General features: G+C 26.7%; 1 protein-coding gene across 1 annotated transcript; it reads right to left on the reverse strand.

Annotated features, from left to right (window-relative positions):
* Positions 1-1398: 1398 nt before the first annotated feature.
* Positions 1399-23159, reverse strand: LOC111032116 (ras-related protein Rab-7L1-like). The gene is made up of 6 exons (XM_022312339.1): positions 22939-23159; positions 10370-10588; positions 7212-7409; positions 6307-6488; positions 2258-2379; positions 1399-2195 (listed from the first exon to the last, which is right to left on the reverse strand). Exons 2-6 carry the CDS (start codon positions 10536-10538, stop codon positions 2084-2086), a joined length of 783 nt encoding a protein of 260 aa, XP_022168031.1. The 5' UTR covers positions 10539-10588; positions 22939-23159; the 3' UTR covers positions 1399-2083.
* Between the last annotated feature and the right edge of the window lie 229 nt (positions 23160-23388).

A 23388-nucleotide genomic window follows, 5' to 3' on the forward strand; every position in this document is an offset into this window, starting at 1 on the left:
ATTGATGAAATATGCATTTAATTACATTTTTTCTGATTACTTATACATTTTTCACAATTTTACCAACAATAAACGTGACTTATAATATTATGTTCTACTTATTATATTTACTAATACCCTATTTTCTACCCTACTTGTTATATTTATGTTTCTGAATATTTTATATTTGAAATGGCTATACGTAATATATTTTTTAAGTGAATTAATTTTTACAAAATAGAATATATTATTTTAAAGCTGTTGTGAAATGGAGAGGTTTTGTGATGGCAGCGATGGCACTTAATGGGCCGATAAGCTGAAGAAGAAGAAGAAGAAGAAAGCTGTTGTGTTAGGAAAAAAATTAACTATACTACATATTTCCATATTGATTTTTCTATACTTATACCTGTACCTATGCCTTTTTTCTCTAGATTTGTATGTGTTACATGTTCTATTTTATTTTTAATCTATGGAGAATTAATCCTTTTAACAGTAAACACTCATATTCTCGAAAAGCATTTTTAGTATATGAAAAACTAATTGTATTTTCTATCGTTATTGTTTAAGTTCTCACATTTTGGTACATTTAAATTTCATATTTGGATATATTGAAAAAGAACATTTTTCCGAGAACTTTTATCTATAAAAATCGACCTTTAAACAAACAGTTAATTTTCTATAACTTAAAAGTATTTAAATTTTAAATGAGAGGAGTAAAGAGGCACAAGATTACGCTCATCAAAACTTTAAACAATTATAACTTAATAACTCAGAAATAATAATACATAACACGTAAATTCTCAGAAAAATATTCTGCAAATATAATTCTACATAATTCTATGAAATTGAAAATAGTTTTTCATTCGAAAAGATAAAAATTTTGAAAATATTTATTTTTTAACAACACTGTTTTTTTAACATAACTAAAAATTAAGAAAAATATAAAAACTTTAATACTTCTTTGGAATGATAATGTTGAAAGAATCACCCAGTATATTCTGCTGTTATTCTAATTATGGATGCCGTATAAGATTTTTTTGGATCTTATAATATCTCAAAAAGTAACAATTACCACTAAACATTTAAGAAAACCACTAATTACCTTTATTGTTATTAATAACATTTTTACCTTTTAAGAAGTTAAATAATTTATTTTGACTTATATTTAATATATAAAAATATACAATTATTTAATAACCCAAAGGTTAAAGGTACTGTCTTAAAATATGTTTGTATTAGTGTTATTATAATATATAATATGTATACTACACAGTTCAAAACATGTTATATTTTCTGTAGAAGTTAATAATATTTTAAGATATCTTGTGGCGCGTAATGAACGATTTGTTGGCTATAGATTGAACTGTGGAGTATACATAAGAATTAATAGACATAATAGACATAATATTAGCTGCATCGTATAGTAAAATCGTACTGTATTTTCAAGTAATTCAACATAGTAGTTTTATAAAAAAAAAAATAAAATGAAATAATATAGTAGGTATAATAACATACAAATTTAAAACATTTATAAAACACACATTTTAAAATTCTAGATTTCTAAATTTCTATGCAGTAAAATGTATTCACTAATATAGTAATATATGATACAGTTTAAACGTGTAGAAATGGATTTAATCAATATTGTTACGAATGAAAAAAATTATGAAACAAGACGTGAAATATATAATGCAGGGGCGCAAGGCGGGCCAGTGTTTTCCTGTTATTACAAATAGTTGACATTGGAAAACGTGAAATCACATAGGCCCCCCGATACTACTTAAATCTGTTTAAATCATTAAATCATAACAATAAAAAAAAACAGAAACAGGTATCATATTGACTAAATTTAAAAATAATATATAATATTGTATTGCTACAATAGTATATTATTCAGACAAAACACGAAATTAAAGCGTATATCAGACCTAAATGTTTTAAAGCTTAAAATTAATTATAACACATAAATTATAGTATATAATATATAGTTTCAACGACAATATTGCATTTTAATTACTCGTTGAAATTAACGACGAATATACAAGAACGATACAGACGATGATAGTATAAACACGGCCTTAACGTTTAAGACATTGATCATTGGCTAACAAAATGAACACGATTTCTTGTTCTCCGTATTAGGGCCAGAGAGTTTTACGAGTTCTGGTTGGTCGGTTTCATCGTTGTACTGTCCCATCATCGAGTTGATTAAAAACCTTAAAAAACCATACATATTATAGACAACGTTTTGGACGAAGGGTCTGAGAAATTGACTTACTGCATGGAATCGTTAACCATCAACCCGTCTTTAGCCGAAGTCTCTGTCCAGCCGATAAAATTGTTCTCTTTGTAGAACGCCTCGATATCCAATTGATCGATTTGACGTTGGGGTAAATCACACTGAAACAATATATTATGATTTATAACATTTCAATATCTGCGTATGACTGTGCGTATGTTACGGCCTGCATGTGTGTACATAAACGATATATCTAATGGCCTAACACTAAACATCTAAATGCATATTTCTAAACCCATTATACACGTATACGAAGAGAAACTGAAGTTAAGTAAATATTAGGTATAATCGATGTATATATGATTGAATAAAATATGAATAGAACGTTAAAAATTTGAAGCCTGCAATTTTTTCTGCAATCACAGTCCGTGTCCGTGATACTAATATTGGTATCAAATATTACACATATATGTATATATCGAACGATAAAAGGTCAATAAATATGAGTAAAAAAACCTATACATTGCAGGCAATATACATTTTTATCTCATTTTAAGAAAGATGTACTTTTAATTCACCAAACATACTTCACCACCATTTTTACCTTCGATAACGAATTTGTTCAAAATCCGATTTTTGAATTTTTAAATATACCTAAACTTATGGACCACATTTTCGTATAAACTTGATTGATTTTTTAATATGGAGCAAATTTCTTTTTTTAAATGAGAACCCACCCTTATTCACTCTAAATTATTACTCAGGTAATATTTTTGGATATTTTGAAGCATCTAAATTGAATTTCGAATGAGTGGTTCTGAGTCAATAGACTTTATGTACAATAAGGATAACGGACCTTCATAATAGGTTTAGGAACTATGCGGGTTATAGTTTATGTGAAACCATTATTAAAGACTATTATCCTTATTGTACATTAAGTTTAATTACTCAGAAACTATACTCATTTGAATTTCGATTTAGACACGTTTAAATTTCTAAAAAAATTACCAGATCAACAATTTACTGTAAAAGAAGATTAGTTCTCATTCGACAAAAAAGTTTATCGCCACATCACACAGTGTAAAATGGTGTAAACAACTTAAAAACCCAAGTAAATAGTATAAAATAGAATGATTACAAATTTCAAAAATCAGAATTAAAAAAAAATTCATTATTAAAACACCGTCAAGTAGCGGTATAGGTAAGTATTACTGTACAGTGAATTTCGGATGCATTACATTTGAATTAGATAAAATAAATCATTATACATCGATGAAAAATGACTCTGAGTGAAGAATTGAAGACGCTCTAACTTTTGATAAACAATAGATAACCAAACAATTTTTTTTAATAGTAAAAATACAATTATAATAAAATAAATAAATGTTAGTCATATTTTGTTGTTTTTTTCGATTATTTTAAAAATTATTAAGCATTTTTAATTTTGACCCTTAGGCGTCAATTGAGATCCAATTTGTTATCAGAAAACTACCTCAAAGTTGATGATCAAAGTGTCTCTTTTACTAGAAAAAGTGTCTTCAGAATCTGAAGTTCAGACATACATATAAAAAAACAAAACACACATCATTAAAGAACAAATATTTCTTCGGTCCACTAAGAATATAAAAAAAATGAGGTTGAGTATGATTGGTGAATCACTCTGTATATTTAACAGTGATTGAGTGTTTATCTTTAGTATCCAGTACCTACCTATACTTATATGATCGGTACATAATAAATTTCAGTGATATGTATAGACCCTTGTACCTTTAGATAATAGTAGGATGATGATTGTTTTTCGAAAAGAGTACTTTCATTTTCTACACTAAGATAACAGCAAAACATAAAAACAATCATTGTTTATTTACGTAAGACAATCATAATATTATTTTTAACCTGAAAGTGAGAACTATAATATAGTTATTATTGACTATTGAAGCCATACACGAAAAGAAAAAAAACAGTTTGATTTTTGTCTTACCAATTTACCATTGCCAACATTACATTAAACGAGATGATTAATACATAATCATTAAATACATGATCAATGATAATAAATATATTATGATATACATATGGTAAATAATATAATAATAAATAAATAAATATTATAGTTATGATGAGCTTTTATGTACATATTTAAATTGAAAAGACAACAAAACATTAAATATGATTAAAGATCGGTATTAGTTCCATATTAAGAAATACAATTTTGAACATATATAGAATTAAAACTGAAGTAGTGTCGTATACAGTTATATACGTATTTTATCATAAAACATTTTTATTTCTTGGTTTTCTTCAGCATTTTTAATTATTAAATAAAAAAATGAATTTTTGTTTTTTAATTTTCTAATTTTGTATTACAAAAAAAACTACGGGGACAAACGATTACTACCTGTATCGATTTTACAATTTTTATTTTTATTATTCGGTATTGTGCTAGGAATATAATAAAAAATGAAGACAATTGTGATCGTTAAATAATCAATTTTTAAATTATAAAAAAAAAATAGACTATTAAATATAAAAAAGGTATTCATAAACATTATAGGTATAAATTGTATATTCCAAAATAAATCGTTTTTTTTTGTAATTAAAATTATGAATTCAAACCCTTTGATAGGTATTTTTAATATCTAAAAAAAAATAAAAATCTTCACACAAGTCTTTATTGGTTTTGGCTTTAAAGTAAATAAATAAAAAAAAAAGTACTACTACTAATTTAATTACATAGGTACGGTTTAATAAACTGTTATAGGTCATCAACAATCATTAATACTCACTATCAAGTCACAAAATAAAATAGTATCTTTATGATAAAATTCAATGTTAATTGTTGTATTATGTAAAGAAAATGATTACAGAATTTATAGTTCTTTAAAGAATAATATAAGCTCTTGTATTATTTGATTAATTTTTTTTTTACTTTTATCTGTTTATGCACCAACAAATAAAATACAAAATAAATACTTAAAAACTTTATAATATGAACTGTATCTAGCATACTTGTTTTAGTAATTAATGTATACAACTAAGGTACTTATTATTGTATCCGAAATAATATTTTTGCTTGTTAACATTTTTCTAAAATATAATTCGACTTAATAATATGACTGCCAGGTTTCACATATAAATACACCCATTTATACTTTATATTTATGTTTGTATTATTTTAGATTAGGTACAAAATATGTTTTATCTAAATTAACAGCCGTCTATTAAGTTTTTTGTCTTTGCTATGCTACGAATATAGTAAGTACATAAATTGAAAAATAATTATGTGTTTAGGTCATACATTTTATTCAAGTTATCTCAAAACTAATTGACGATAATTACTATTTAATTTCTTCACACCATTATTAACACTTCACAGGATCTCTTATATAAATAAATAAACTATAAATACCACATATAAATTATATATACAATGAGTTTAATTTATGGCATTATCACACAATGCCGCATAGTTTGATACAAAGGAATGCGATTTGTTTATTGATTTAAAAATGAATGATTTACAATGTCACTTATCTGTGGAGAATATACTTTATAGTATATTAAAAGTGGTACCATGACGGTTCCAACAATTGTTATTGCGTTATAACCCGAGATTATACAGTAAAACGGTTTCATGGGGAACAGACTTGAAAATACAATTTGAATATATTTACAGCAGATTTACCTGATACTAAAATTTACCTTTATATAAAAATCATGTATCTTTATGAATGAATGATTTCATTAAAATAAAACATACCACTCATGGATAAAATACTTCTCTTTGTATTGTAAAAATTTAATAAAGCTACTGAAATAAATAGTCTGTGAAAGTGAAAAACTATTTTCATGGATTAATTACTAAAATAAATATTGTTAATTATCGTGTGTAACGATATCGTCTGCCTTAGATGATATGTATGCAATAGCCATTAATCATTATTAAGGTACTGAATAGGTATAGGTACAAAGACTGAAGGACATAAGATATTTATATGAATCTCGTGGTTTAATAATTGTAATATTATAGTAATCGTTATGAAACCTGAAGGGCTAAAGGAGAGTCTATGTTTAAAAAGCGTCCTTACTTTATTTCCCAACAGCATGCATGGTATGGGACCGCCGTCTAATTGAGTGCATTTTGCATCCACGTCTTTTTTCCACTTGAGAGTGTTTAAAAACGAATTCTTATTTGACAAATCAAACATAATCACACATCCATGTGCGTCTTTGTAGTATACGCGGGTCATCCACGTAAACCTCTCTTGACCTGAGCATATACAAAACAGTGTCATGATTATACATAAATAGGTAGGTAGTAGGTACATTTATATTTAAGGTTTACTTAAAATCTTGATAACCATACGTAGGCACAGTTAGAGTGACTGACCTGCATTTAATATTTCACTTGAAGTTTATAATAATTACTAGTTATACGACAGCTCGGACGTTCAGTAATTACATTTTGATATAAATTATAATTTTTAATTTACGCTATACAGCACAACCTAAATATACCCAAATATATAATAGGTTTTGCATAAAAATGATTGAAAGTTTTTAGAAAGTTTATAAAACACAACAGCTGCGTTCTCTATTCCAAAGAGAAATATAAATATGTTACTATGAAAATTAACCGGAATCACACGGTATGAGTAAGCTGCCGTACTGCTAACTGCTAAACCTAAAACATGATACCTACATATGTAGTATAGAACTTAAGTTATGCCATATAGATATTTTCAACTTTTAAGGAATGAACAATTCAAAGTTACATAATAATAAAATAATTGTATTTATAATTTCCATTTTTTTCGTAAATTATTTTAATTTGCACCTTGTATGATTCACTGAACTAAAATTATGTAACTATTGACTTATATTACAACAAATATTATAAATAAAGTCATTTTCAAATACAACAACACCCTATTATTTGTACTGTACAGTGCTTATATTATTATCAAACATTATATAAGACCTAACAACAAACCTGCTATATCCCATAGTTGTAATTTAATAGTTTCCGTTTCGGAAACTTTGATAATTTTTAATGCGAAATCAACACCAACTGTACCCTTGTACTCTCTGCTGTATGATTTTTGTACATATCGTTTGACAAAAGCAGTCTTGCCCACTGTCGGGTCTCCTATTATGATTACTTTGAACAACTTTTCCGGCATTATGGTATCTGAAATTTAAATAATTAAATAAACAAAGCTGTAAGACGCAAGTATGCAATAAGAAAAGATTGATTTATAAGCGTTAATAGAAACAAACTGTGATAACTATATTCTGATGTCCCAAAAATCTCGTATCGACCCCATAAACATTCCAGAAGCAAAAGAATAGGTCATTTTTAACACGATGTTTTCGACAACGTAGGAATATACCTATAGAGGATTCATATATATATTTAACATTTTCAAAACCCTATTCCATCATTCTTAAAAACTAAGTGGAATTGTTTTCAATGCCAAAATGTGACATTCGTCATCGATTTGGTTTATAAGTCAAAAATTACTGAAAAAATCTTTTTATGTGATTCATTCATCTGCAGGCAAAATCGGGACTATTTTTACAACAGTTATGATAATTCTTAAATTGTATGGATCAAAGTTGTTCATATTAACTGTGATCTGGGGCCACAGCTATACACGTGAGATCAAATGGGACTCACATCACGTTGAGAGAAATGTGCTTGCCAGTTGTCTGTACATAGTCTATAGATATATGGCAGTATAAAATAGCGTAGGACGATTAATTACTTGCCTGGGTGTTACAAACTTTTAAGTTACCTATACAGTGTAAACACGATACACATCGTTCACACTCTGATTGTGTTGCGTAATGACTAGTGATACATAATATGAATTTGCGTACAAACAACTCCTCGAAAACGACAATACACAACAGTAGAATATATTATTATCAAATAGTGCCTCACCGGTTTAGTCTTCGAACGCACTATATAGGTACATTCCTCTACGGCTCTACCCACCACCTAACTAAATGTTAAGACTTACATAATTATTTAAATAAACTTAACGGGAATACCTAATCACTTTAAAAAGTTTACATAAATAAAAAATTATTACCTACCTACTATATGTAATCTCAAATTCATTTATGATTCGAATAAAAATAATATTCTGCAGGCTTTTAAAATTAGTAATTATTTTTCACAGATACTATTTACTTGAAATGTTATCAATGTTGTGAAACTTACACAACCAGTTAACAGTTAAAATTGAAGCATATAATATGGTGCTTAACTTGATTATTGTGATAGGTACAGATCTAAAATAATATTTAACATTTGTATTTCATGAATATACTGCAAACAGGTAAATTATGTAAAAATGATCAACCAATTCATAGAAAATTACAACTGCTATTAATAATATATTCATCGCTAATATTTTATGTAGGTAACCAATAAACATTATATAAAAAAAAAATTTAATTTTAAGAAATCATAATTTTGATTGCATAATGGAATATTTAAATTTTAAATATAAATATATTATGTAGACATTGATTTTTTTTTATAAGCAAATAAAGATAATAATTATAGAGTGCAAAATATATATCATTGACTAAATAGTGATTTACGAAATGAACAACACATCGTAATAATACATCTATAGATAATACTACTTAAACATGGTTTAAATATAAAGTATTATATATGTATAAATATATGATCTATAAACATATATCTACATATTACATAGACATAATATAGATAATAAAATATTTGCAGCTTAAACAAAAATCAATACGCTTCTACAACATTATATTCTGATACATAATCTAAAGTAGCAGCTATATAGACCAACAAAAAGTAAACAATTAATGGTGTTACAAATTACAATCAATTACGGATTGGGTCAAAGCTTCGAAAAACACAATTCTGAACAAATATTCATTATGTCATATTGATGGTTCTATAATGAATAGAAAATTATAAAACCTGTTATAATCATCGTTATGTATAAATAGTACCTAAATCAGAATAAATCGGTCATATAAATCATATAATCCAAGGAACTATATGAATATGATTAATATGATACGAAACTCGTTTCACTAAATTTTAGATTCTGAGCGGAGCAATGAATTAATTATTTATTTTGAAACAATGTTTTTTTTTTGTGTGTGTCTTTCATCACCTTCTGGGGCAGTAAAAGTGTTTATTTTCTTCTATACTATCTTTTCTGATATGGAAGTGAATCTAGTTGTTCCTTCCAGAGGTCAAAAGAAAAAAATTCTCAAAGGTTTTCAAAAGCAGAAGGAAAAACAAACAAAAAATTAAGGAACAACGGAAATTTTTGAGGAAACCCGGTTTTTGACAAAATCAGCTTTAGTTTATGATGTAACCCTCAAAAACATACATAGAGTTATAACGTAATGTTTATATCCGTATTTTCATTATACTATACAATTTTCCACATATTTTGACTCGTGTTGAACTTTTTACTTATGAAGTTAGACTTATGATTTTTTTGATTATTATTGGTTTTTTCTCAACTAATGTCGATAAAATGTTTTCCGCTCGATCAAAAAACTTGAAAATGTAATACAAAGTTTCAAAGCTTGTAAATTGTTGAGAATGAAAATTTAAAAAAATTCGAGGGTAAATCTACAATAATTTTTTTAATGAGGGTTTGAATTTAGAATTTTGACAAAATTCGTAAAAATCACGAAAATTCGCAAACTATTTTGAGTTAGAAATTCATAAAACTTTTCCTTAAGTAGTTAATTCTGTAACCAAAATATCTAAAAAATAAATAAACATAGTTTTTTTTTAGTTATTTTATGTTCAAATTTGAACGAAATTATATATTGTTAAATAACCAAGAATAATGATTAAGCTATTTTATTGTAACTTAAAAATATTATTCGTGGGTACCTAATATAAACTTTTAGAGTACCTGTATAAAATTATGTATCCACTGACCCGCTTTTTTACTTTATGTCTTTTAATCGATTTTAAATAAATAAAGCTATTTATTTATTTCATTAAAGTTATAGATAAATAGGAGGTACTTATACATTTACTTAATAAACCTAAGACATTTAACGACTTCAGTTTATATTTAAAAAGTTCGAATGTATTAATTCATGTCAACATATTTTTAAGTATACCTCTTAGCTGAAAATCACGGATGTCATTCCCGATGTCATTATTTTCGCCTGACGAGCGTGCATTTGGTCTGCGGTAACAATTGTATAATTTGTCATGGTCATCCCGATATTTTTTTTCTTCAAAGTCTGTGTCGTTGTCGTTAACGAATTGAGTCTTTAGCAAAGACATAACATATTCAGTGTCTTCCAAAAATATCAATGTTGATCCGATTGAGCACACTTAATAAAAAAAAACATATTAAGGTAAATTTCACTCAAGTGCAGTTAAATAAAAAGTTCTTTTTCAGAAACAAAAAAAAATCACACCAAATTTAAACTACAAAAAAAAAAGTACACTTTATTTTTTATTTATATTTTAAATAGTAGGTATGTACTAAGTAAACATTAAAATATTTATACACCAACAATATACAGTATACTCCATACACAACACACATTAGTGTATAAGTAATAATTCTTAATTAATAATATTTAATTTATTCATAAGCAATTTTTTATATTTTAGTTTGTGTAAAAAGTAAATTAATTAAGAATATTGCATTATTAAAACATACAAGAAAACAATTTAAGAATTAAAAACTTTTAAGTGTTAACCCAATACTTTTCATATAAACTAAATCTGCATTTTATGGTTGAATTATTGAAAACAAATTAAAAAACTTAAATGCCATTTTATTTTACATGATTTTATGATACCAATGTACGTATTATGTTTGAACAGGTTTTTTTGTACGTTCTGTAATATTTCAAATACGTCGAGTTTCGATTTTTTGTTATTATATAAAGGTATTTCTAAATTTTTTTTTAGACATAACCTACATTGTGTAGGTATAATGAAAGGTAATGCAATCTTTAACATTAGGAATTTACTAGTCTGTTAACATTTTAAGCAACTTAACATTTCAGTAATCAATAGAATTAACACACAAAAACTAAATTCAATACAAATAACTAATAAATTATGAATAACGATGAAACTGCAGAGTACATATAATATGGATTCATTACATTCATCTCACTTCGAGATTCATATAGATATTGCTATAAATCGGTGTAGTTCTATCGTAATTAGCAAATAGTAAACTGAAACTTTGATGATTCTGATTGAAATCCTATTTTTTGTAATATCTAGCATTCTAGCTATTTTCAAAAATTGATTTAATTAAATGGTAGAATTTGTCAATTCTGCGGGAATTTTATGCCAAGGAACAATTTCAAGTCATCTGCAAAGGCTAAAAATAAATACAGAACCATAACTCATGAGGGAAATTAAAATCACTCCATTTAATTTATTAATTATACAAAATGTATTGGAGGTATGATCAACTTGAGGAACATTATTAATATTGACACCAGATGAACACGATTTGACCTCACGATTGGAGCAAAATTAGGTTTCACTGATGGCCAGGCTAAATACAGTTAACTCATAATTACGTGTAGCAGACAAACTGTCCGGCCCAACTGACATATATTTAGGAGTAGTAGTGTTCACACAGATCCTCCTTTGCTGTCGGTTCAAACGGAAAAAAAAAACTGACATATATCTAGTGACAAGTGGTTAGTGAATGATAAAGATAGTTCAGTAGGTGGATATTAATACAAATTTCATGAGAAAGGTTATAAAATGTCTAATTATAAAAATAACTTGAGCTTTCAAAAAAGTTTTTTAAGCGAGGTCTTGTTTCAAATAAATAAATTTAATAATAAAACGTTCTAGTAGGGACCCCAATTATAAATCGAGGGATTACATGGGGGAATATAGGTATCTCGACTAAAGTCTAGTTTATATTATGTGTGTGTGTACATACTACATGTACAATATACATATATATTATATAGTATACTATACACATCATATGTATTGATTAAACAGCTTCCGTCAGTCTATTTCCAATTTACATTTTGAACTGAATATGTTACGTATAAAAATTAATACAAATTAATACAAATTATTTCATGAGTTGACAATGTTCAAAACATTATAGAAAATTAGCCTTGTGAACTCCGAAAATGCATTGTAACAAGTAAAAGAGAATGTCTAATAAAATATTTTTTACATTTTTTTTAATTGACAAATATTTATGAGGGGGTCATGTTCGCTAAAAATGATTCATATAATAGTAAAAATATTGGAGCTAATGAATTATCAAGTTATTACGTTGTACGTCAATAATTATTTGACGTAAATACAGTGACAAAAACTTAATATATTTGGACTTTAGGTACTGAGTTTGTATGTCACACTACAATAAATGGATAGCAACTATACAGTTTTTTATGGCTCGGTTTTTATTTGTTTGGATTATTATATTTACACTTCTTGATAAATTATTGTAGTCCGGTTATCTTTACATCGCGTCTATTGACAATACAACAGTGATCGACATTCAATGTTTACTAATTATAATTTACAGTCGTTTATCTAAACTACAATTTGGTACAACGGATGGAACTTTAGAAAACAGCTTGCATTGTACCTAGTTTTCATTTTATTTGGTACCTATTACCATCTACAAGTCAAAACTTACATACGAACTTAATATTTTTTATTATTATTTGTCGGTTGTAAAGAGTTTTGAATTGCCTTATTGTTAACATACTAACCGTTTTAAATTATTGATTGAAACTTTGAATTTAATCTGTACTAAACTACTAAAACACAGATTTTATAGAGTTTATGATATAATATTCACAATTTATTAAATGCCCCTCCCCCTACCACCTTTTAAATATTCTGCCTGAATTTCCAACGTATCTCTTACGATCTTTATATGTTTGATAAACTCTAATAACTAATTCTTTCAAACTAATAAATTGGTAATTTTTTGTTTTTTAGTATTTTAAATTTCAACAATAATTTACGTACTATATTATGATTCGGCATTAGGCACATAGAAATAAAATAGCAATTAATTCACTAGATTACCTAATGCCAGTACTTTTCTAACAATAATATTGTCAGGTATAATCTATAAACATTAAACATGTTTACGACAGAAAAATAACTTCATAGAAATGGGTTGTGAAACATAATTTATTCAAAATCATGGTAAGGAAACTCGTATAGTAAATACTCTTAGGCGTACTTAATTATTGGAAATTTACATAACCACAACGTATAAAATAAATACACGGGAAACCGGGAAGTATTCAAACAATTAGTCATCATGATTTATAAATTTTTCTAATTCCATAATTGCTTAACGATGATTTAAAACATTGTTATGCAAGGCACAGAATCAAACTTGATGATACATTTAATATTTTTATTATAATATTATATATAGGTACATTTCATATTGAATCTTGAAAATATCTCCAATAAAAAAGATATATTATATGATCTATAGACTATAACTATAAAATATATATATACAATTTATTAAAAAAATGTTAAGGCCTATCAAATATTATTCATTCCTATATTTGTGTTAACATCAAATTTGAATGCATTTAATTTGATTGAATATGTTTTTTAGCATATTAACACGCGATTATTAGTAAATAATAAAATGAATATTGGAACCATTAAGATTAAATATTAATGTATTTTCCAATAGGTAGGCAATAGTCGGTTTGCTACTTGAAGTTATCATTTTCTCAACATTCGTTACAACGAAAATCAATTCCTAAAATCATCATGTACCTTCATCAAATAAATTATCAGCTTTTTTTTCCTATCTGATTCTAACCTAACAAAAAAATCAGAAATATTAAAATATACTAAATTTGCTAAGTATTATACAATTCATTTTAGTACTTACCTAATATATTACTATGTATATGTGTATATATCACTATTACACTATATCAGTATTCAGTATATACCATCACTGATCCAATCAATCAATGCGTTTATTATAATACAATTCTTAAATAATTAACCGTGTCCATCGTTCAAAGATTTTTAGTTGTAATTTTATTAATTCACACAAAATTGCGAAAATGGTTTGAAATACATAATATAGTATAAAATAACTTAAGTGTACATTTAATTAAATTGAAATTTGTTAATATTAAGTTTTTAAAAACGGCTTTTTGTATTTAACAATGGCATATATTTCTTTATTGATAACTTTTCGATCAGGAGTGTGTTTCAATAGTTCTAAGTTGATTTATATGCGCTCAGTAATTTATCTGTGAGTATAAGAAATAACTACAGATAACCATTGAATATTTTTTGAAAAATTTTACTAAGTCTGTTTTATCTGAAATCCCTTCAGAATAATTTTTGAAATGATTCATAATTGTATCAACTAAGTTTTATAATGATTTATCATTTATTAATGTTTGAACTGATAGGTACATATTTTTAACAATTAAAAACTAATATAATATTTTGATATTGCTTTTCTTTCGGCAGTCTGTCATATCACTGAATTATTACAATAGTGATAGTAATATTTCTGCGGATTTACAAGTTACTAACGTACCAAATATTTTAAAATTTATAAAAACTATTTTTTTTCTTTTAGCGGCCCTTAGTGTTTATATAATTGTGTAAATTGACTTGCCAACTACAAAAGGTTTTACCAACCTGACCTATATGTACTAAGTAGTCAATGCATTTTTAAGTTGCTTATGCCAAGTTATGCAGTCCGTGCAAAGTCATAGGTTATGGTAAAATATAGGTACGAAATAAAAAATTACTGAAGTCTACAGATATTTTAAATTTTTTAACACCAAATTTGATAGATCCTTTGGCGTGCACTATATATATAGGTACCTATTATACCATACAAAACAAATAATTAAAATTATACGTATGTAAATTAATAGTAAATACAAATCACGTCAATGATGGAATAAAAAATGTTGAAAACAGGTTGTAATATAACAAGGTTATAAAATACTATGTTTTTTACAGGAAACTTATGAAAAATGTTTATGTTTATACTTAATTAAAATATAGACAATAAAAAAATCTATGCGAACATCATAGTACCTATACCAATTTAACTACTCAACCTTCTACAAATATCCAAGGTCATATTGAGTATGGGAAAATCCGAAGTGGGAGTGAATACATTTAAGAAAACCAAGAATAAAGACATATATTTTAATAAATGCTTACAATAAATACTGCTTGTATTTTATTTGAAGTGTATAAAAAAAATTAACAGCATAATCATTCTTAAATGAGAAATATAACTTTTCACGCAATATCTACATCCTTGATTAGACTAATACGTAATTTTAATAGCTACATAAAATTATGATCTTATAAGTTATAACATAATTGATTTTCATGCAGAGTACATCATTATTTTTTCTCATTTGTTAATTCATAATACTGTTGAGTTTAAGTTTCCTACTAATAACTGGTAATGTACTATACCTAATACTTCTATTGGCGTACCTATATTGTTGTATTTGTCCAAAGCCTACCAGAGTTTAATTTCAACAAAATAAATAAATACATACACATTATAGACACATTATAAGAAAGTTGATTATCAGATATTATATATATTTTTTTTTTAATTAGTAAAAAGTAATTTTGACATTATATGTGCCTACAACACTCTATGTTTAGATATAAATAGTAATCTTTTCATTTTTCTTGGTGTTTAAACAAACACATATAACACATTTTCGTTATGTATTATTTTTCAACAAATACAAGTGACATTATAATTAAGCATAGGTATACATTATGTAGAAAGCATTAGCTGTACATAATACACTCGATATAAAATTGTATGATAATTATTGATGATTGTTATCAACAGTTTTTTGCAAAAACAAACATTCAAATAAGTTTAATATTTTAAATGTTTAAATAATGAATATTTAGAATAATTTATAAGAATATATTTGAAAATATATAAATAAAAATAGTTGGAATTAGCAATTAGTAACTTTCGTGTTTTTTTTGAAATTATTAATATCTTTAGCATTCTGCGTACTTGTGTAATTACTAATTTTATTAATAATAATACTAATTTTATTAGTAATTATACGTAATTACGTAAACATCTATTATTTTTAAATTACTCACATTCCAGAGCTGTTAACTAAGCTGATAACGTCACGGGGCAACCAAAAATGATTCATTAATCATTAATACCTACGATCCATACTGTCCCAGTCAATATAATAAAATAAAATATTATGGTACACTATAGGGCTAGCTAGTGATGTAGACAGGAATTTTCATTGGGGGAGGGGGGATTACATTTATTATTTTTAAAATGAATCGCAGTGTAGTGCCCCCGCACTTATAATTATGTATAAAAAAGATACTGGGGATCCATCCTTCCTATGAAATACAGTATACACAGGTATATGCGTTAATATTGCTTAACAATTTTATATGTTAATATATATTATTATTATTATTATGTAAGAAGGCTATCAAAAATTGTAATAATATGAAGAAAACATTCAAATATATCAACATGATAATAAACAATAGTAATAATAATGATACAGCACAATACACTTTTCCCATAACATACTTACATGTGTATAAGTATAGGTATTGTTTAATGTAATGTACCTACTTATACATTAAGACTATTAAGTTTATTATTGTACAATCTATAAACACGGATAACTCTAAACTATACGTGCTATTGATGACCTAACCACAACAACTATTTATCATTATTTTATGACTTCAGTCGATGCAATAATAATATAGTAATATTAATACATACACAAGTTCTTTTTTAAATTATTCTACAAACATTAAAACAATTTCGTTCTCGTTCAGGATTAAAAGAAATGTTCATAACTGATTGCTATCAATTTGACCTACATATTATTAACTTTAGTTCAGTAATACAATTATTATATGATAATAATAAAATGTAAAAACCTTACAATTTATGATATTTTATCGATTATTTTAAATTTGAATTATCATTATTCGGATTGACTAAAATAGCTAATTTTAATGAATGTTTAATGTCATAATGTTTAATTATATTCAAGTCGTTTAAAACTGACAATTTTAAATATCTTTATTTTAAACGAAAATATGTTGTGCGTTTGTTTTAGGAAACATGACTACTGTATGTACAAACATACAGTATAACATCACTCTTCAGTACTTTCGTAATTTACACCAATTCTGGGGATATAAATATTCATAATATATCATTTTTACATATACGAAAGTTAATAACAAATTATACGAAAAATAAGAAAATACTACAAAATGTATTAATGTTAACCGTTTCTATTGCAATGTTTTGGTTAAATAATAGAAAATACAAAGTCGTTGATCGTAATATTGTATAGCTCTAAAGAGTGTATAGAACAATGATAAACACTTATCAACTATCATAAAATATGCATTCACTAGTCTTATATTAATCACCATTAAAAAATGTCCTATATTATATTTTAAACAAGCTCATCTAACTATATAACAATAAAAATATTTAATTTATAATATTTAAGTGTTTACGTTTCCAAATGTATAAAATGTAAAGTAATCGACTATATCATATAATATATTATAATGCAAATTCTAAATTAAAGTTCGAATCTTAGAATTCTAGTACCTACACTTACAAATATTGAAATGTATATTAAAATATATACATAATATAGATGCATGAGGTACCTCAGTATTAATAATTAAAACAATAACAGGTTTGAAAATATCGAGGAAAATATGCTTGTTGTATAGATTGTATATATCTTAAGAAGATGTCAGTGCACTATTTGTTTTCTCTCATAGACAATACGCATTTACGCAGAATCATTTTATCTATGTTTTTAAGTAATCTTAGAGCTAAATCATCCATTACAAAAACAATGGAAAATAATATTTTTAAAGGTAAGACACGTCGATTATATATTTTATTGTTATTTGACTTCGTATTCGACTTTCAAAATAAACAAAAAAAATGTTGTACGTTTAAATGATGTCTAAATTGTTTTGAGACAATATTTAGACAAATCGATATATCATACCCTCAAAAATATAATTCTCCATCGTTTTTGTAATGGGCGATTTTACTCTATAAATACTTCACAACACAAATAAAAAATTATTCAACTTAAATGCGCTTGGACCAGAAAGAGAATAGCAAATAGTGCGCTAACATCCTCTTAATAAAATTAGAAAAAATTAAAAATAAATACATTTTTAGTTATTAGTTGCTTATTATTAAATATGTAAATAATGTTGAATTGCAACCATATTATACTCGTACTATTTCAGTGTTAACCTTCAAATAAGAGAAAAATTGACATTTTGACCAATATTTTGTGCTAGCATTTTCCATACAGAATGAAATTTTCAAAATATCTAGACTACCTAATTTTAAATTATTTATAAACATTAGATTTTTTCGATTTTTTTCAGTGAATCTTGATACAAACAATTTTCTTGTCAAAAAGCTTGAAAATGTAATTCAAAGTTCCTCTTAAGTTGTACCTTATTGTTATACTTAAAACAATTAAAGAATCTAATCTATACATAAGTACAATTATTATTTATATTTTATACACATTTCAAGTTGAATTGAATTAATATTTATAGGAAAAGTAACGATTTTTGTTGTTTTGTAATTGTTTTACGCTAAGAGTCTAAAAAGAAACTTGCAAGGGAAGCTTTGACAAAATAAACATTACTTTTCACTCATAATAATAAAAAAAAACTTATGATATACTTGTCTACCAACGGGTTTACCTCCTCTCTTATGTCTTCATATATATTTATGTTTTTATTTTGTCATATTCGTCTAATTTACTTATCATGCTGCTACTGGTAAAATTTGTAAATATTCTCTTAAATAAAAAAAGTTGTTATTAACAAAAATATAATATTCATAAAATTACTTGAAACTTTTAGCCATTACGTATATTATCATTTTCTATGCGAGATAGCATTTTTATATTATTTAGATTAATTTTGAGCTATTTATATCATGAATCTATTTTCAAGTCGGTATTGAATTATAAGCTACACCTACCAAGTACTAAGTACCTAAAAGTTAATCACAATAATTTATGATATTATAATATAATAAAAATAATATTTTATCCTTATTATATGCAATGATTATGTTAAAACTAAACAATTTTAAATTTTAAATTTAATCAACCGTATTACTAATAGAAAAATTAATTATTTTAGTAATAACTAATAATCGTATTTCTAATGTAATAATGTAGTTACAATTTACCTTATTGTACCGTAATTTACCTAATTGTACCTACAATTTATCCCGAAATGTACCATTACAAATTCAAATTTACCACATCCATTCACTGAATTACAAAGAAATCTCGAAACCTATTATGAAGCAGAACGAGTTTGCTATTTTTTTTTAATTTCGCACTGTATAGAGACGAAAGAATTACTTACATACAATAATTATTTGAAACACATGTTTACAACTTTAATACAGTTAATTTCATTAAAATATTATAATATATGAGTACTTTTATCAATTCATCTTTGAACTCATAGATATTGAGAATAGTAATAACTGGAAGTATTCATTGATGTATAGATCAGCACTCTATACTAGTGAAGCAAAAAAGAAATCCATAACACGTAAGGATTAAAAAAGCGTATTGTATTACTTATTCATTATTTGAAATGTCATCTATGTCATCCATCTAGGTATCTTTTTTCAATGATCGCATTATTACATAATAACTAATGAAATATAGTTTATTTTATTTGAGATGGATTAATCAATATAATAAAGGTATTTCCATGATTTCATATTTTACTATTTATATAAAATTATTAAAGCACATAACTAATAGTGATAAATGATAATCATATAAAAACAACCAGACCAATTGGCTATAATTTGAATACCTACCTACTCATAATTAACGATTTAATCATATTATTTAACAAATGTTCGATATTTTATATTTTATTTTGTTAAATTTGTGACCTGTCTACCATCGCAGAATCTTGTTAAGTTCAAAGATCTTAATTCATATCAATATTTAAATTTACATAGGTATATTGATGAAAATCAAATAACACCGTGAATGGATCCGCGTTCATCAAAAAATTACTGTTAACTAATAGCAAATTTGTGTTCAGCTGAACTAATTTTGTGCTGCTAGCTTAGAGGACGCTTTACTCGCATGCGTTGTCTCTGTTTTACATACACATAATATAGAATAGTTAATTGAACTTTGATATGTTTAATTTTATAGTAAATTGATCTACTACCATATTTAGAAGTAAGAATATTATCTAGTCAATGGCATAGGTTTTAAATTGTAAATTGTGTGTGCATTTTAAAATGCTTATAACCAGCTTTATAATTAAAATTTAAAAAGACTTATATCATTGACTACATAGTATTTTTTCTTCAAAATTTGGTTGTAGATAAATTTACTATAAAATTAAACATATCAAAGTGTCCTCTAAATATTACGGTGAATCGACTTACCTACTATTAACTTACAAAACGGACAAAACATACAAAGCAGTAGGTATCCATGTTTGTAGCCTGGTTTTGTACCATATTTTAATTGTTAATTAAGTTATAAGCATTTTGAAATTGAAATACTTTGAAAAAATATTCGTACTTTTAATTTTGATATTACAAATGTAATATTTAAGTTGTTTGCTTTCTTCTGCTGATTATGTGTCGTACGTTTGACAACCTAATGTAGGTTAATAAATTAAAATGAACAAGTCAAACAACATCATTCCGTATACAACCTCCAAACTTACAGAAATATGACAATGACAACAATAAAATATACGAAAAATAATATCTGAATCACCAGCTGTTTTAAATAAATACTGTGTGGGTATTAATTATTTTTCATTTTAAAATCGATTTAAATATATATTGTCAGTTCATATAAATAGTCGGCGTGCAGCAGAATTCTGGAGTCTATACAGAGAGAAAGAACTAACCCTTTGTAAAGATCTACGGTCCACCCCCCGTGGCATATGACATATTATGTTGTAGTGACGCAGTACACCCTCTTTTTCTAAAACCATTCAAGAGAGAAATAATTACAGGTAGTTGGGGAATTTGAGTACCAATTCGTTCGAAACCAAACGTTACAAAAATTAAAGAGTAATATTGAAAATATAAAGACCTTAGAGAAACCTCAAGAACCTTATAATTTAGAACTCGAGTATGAACAATTCACACAACATTTTCTTAGTGTAATATACTAATATATTTTATATAATACTGTATACCAATATAAAACATGGTTGTGCATCGAGCTAAATTTTATCATATTTTGCCTGCAGTTTTTAACATAAGATCATCTTATAGCACCTGTTATTATATACAATAACAAATTAACCTAGTCCTTTATTCGCATTGTTAGTGACGAATAGGAATGATCGATGAACACGTTCTGAGGTAAGAGTATAATCCGAGTACATAATAGTGTAATATAAGATAGGCAGACACGACAATACAGAACGCACTTATCTATATACTTCACGTACAACTTATGTTCTATAATATGTACTAAAATAATATATTAAATGTAATACCTAGCGTTAATTATTATTATTAAACTTAAACATACTAATTTAATAACATTTTTTTCGACATCCTTATTTTAACAATTCATTACAATATCGTCTGTTTATTTGACAAGCGGCGTAGATTTAAGTTGGTACGCGGTGTCATCATAATAACAATATTATAATGTTATTCGGATTAAAAAAACCTGCAGGCTGCAGAGTACAGACGGTTTCCAAAATGTGCGAAGAACCGACGTATGATATTATATGTTAATATGTTATACTAGTTCTATAACACTGTAGTATACAGATCTTATTATTTTTTACTGTATATTACTATCATAAATAACAATACAATACTAAGCTGAGTTTCGAAATTTTAATATTTTGGACGGGGCGCATTGCCTCATATTAGATAAAAAAATTTTTTAGCATGAACCATACTCAAATAATATTTTTAAATAATTATATCACTTATCACGAATTGTCTTCCCTATCATTCCCTTTCGGTGGTTACCCACGACACAAAAACAATCCACATTCCGTGACCTACCCATAACTAATAAAAATATAGATTCAGAATTATCAGAAGGGAATTTTGGGTTAATAAAAACATACCTATTCCATGCTGGAAAGAGAAATCTCCTTAAAACGTAGTTGATAATATTCTTTCCCTCCGCAAAAAAAGACAGCAGCCCCAAATTAGGGCAATTGATATAGCCATGGCCTATCCATTTTTCAGGACTGGACGTGGCTAAGACTAAAAATTTAGTGACCTACTCCAAGATATTAGTATCATTTTTATGTTATCATAAAAAGCGTTCTTTTAAAATATTATTTTCTACTATTATGGAATTATAACCTACGCTTAATTTTATCAACAAAATGTGCGTAATATGTGGTGTCCCGTGAGTTAAACAAATGTTAATACAATTACAATTTGAATATTAAGTGATCATTTTCCAAATAAGCGACGAAAGTGACATTTGGTCGAAGAAGGGCCATACTTCCAGCCCTGCCTATTATCTTTATAATTTATGCACCTGTGCTACCCACAGGCCCCACAATGATGATGATATAATAATATTATACAAAACAAAAATACGATATTCAAATAATATGTAATACTCACGAGGATCAAAACATGTCAACCGTACTATGGTAATAATAATATTATTATTTTAATGTACACCGTGTGATAACGTCGCCGCCGTTACGTAACGCACATGGAGAGCACAACACGACTGCGCGCCAAAAGACCGGGCGGTGGGTGCCGGGTGGACGGTGTGAACAAGACGACAACGACGACGACGGCGCGCGGACACTCGCTGTTTTCGAACTGGTGGGACGTACCGCGTACGACTGCACGAGACCGAGTTGTGGTGATGCGTCGGCGGGGCGGGCGGGCGGGCGGACGACGCGTTTATCGCATTTACACGGCCGCCGTGGAGGGAATGTTGTTTAACCGCTCTTATACCGCCTTACGTCTCCTTGCAACCGACTGCCGAGACGTGCCGGGTGTACCACCGCAGCTGGTCGCTGCTGCAGACAGCCTGCTGGTACGACTTATTTTGTTAAAAAT

Source organism: Myzus persicae, unplaced genomic scaffold (assembly GCF_001856785.1).
Source record: "Myzus persicae strain clone G006 unplaced genomic scaffold, MPER_G0061.0, whole genome shotgun sequence".
In the NCBI taxonomy this organism is placed as follows: Eukaryota; Metazoa; Arthropoda; class Insecta; order Hemiptera; family Aphididae; genus Myzus; species Myzus persicae.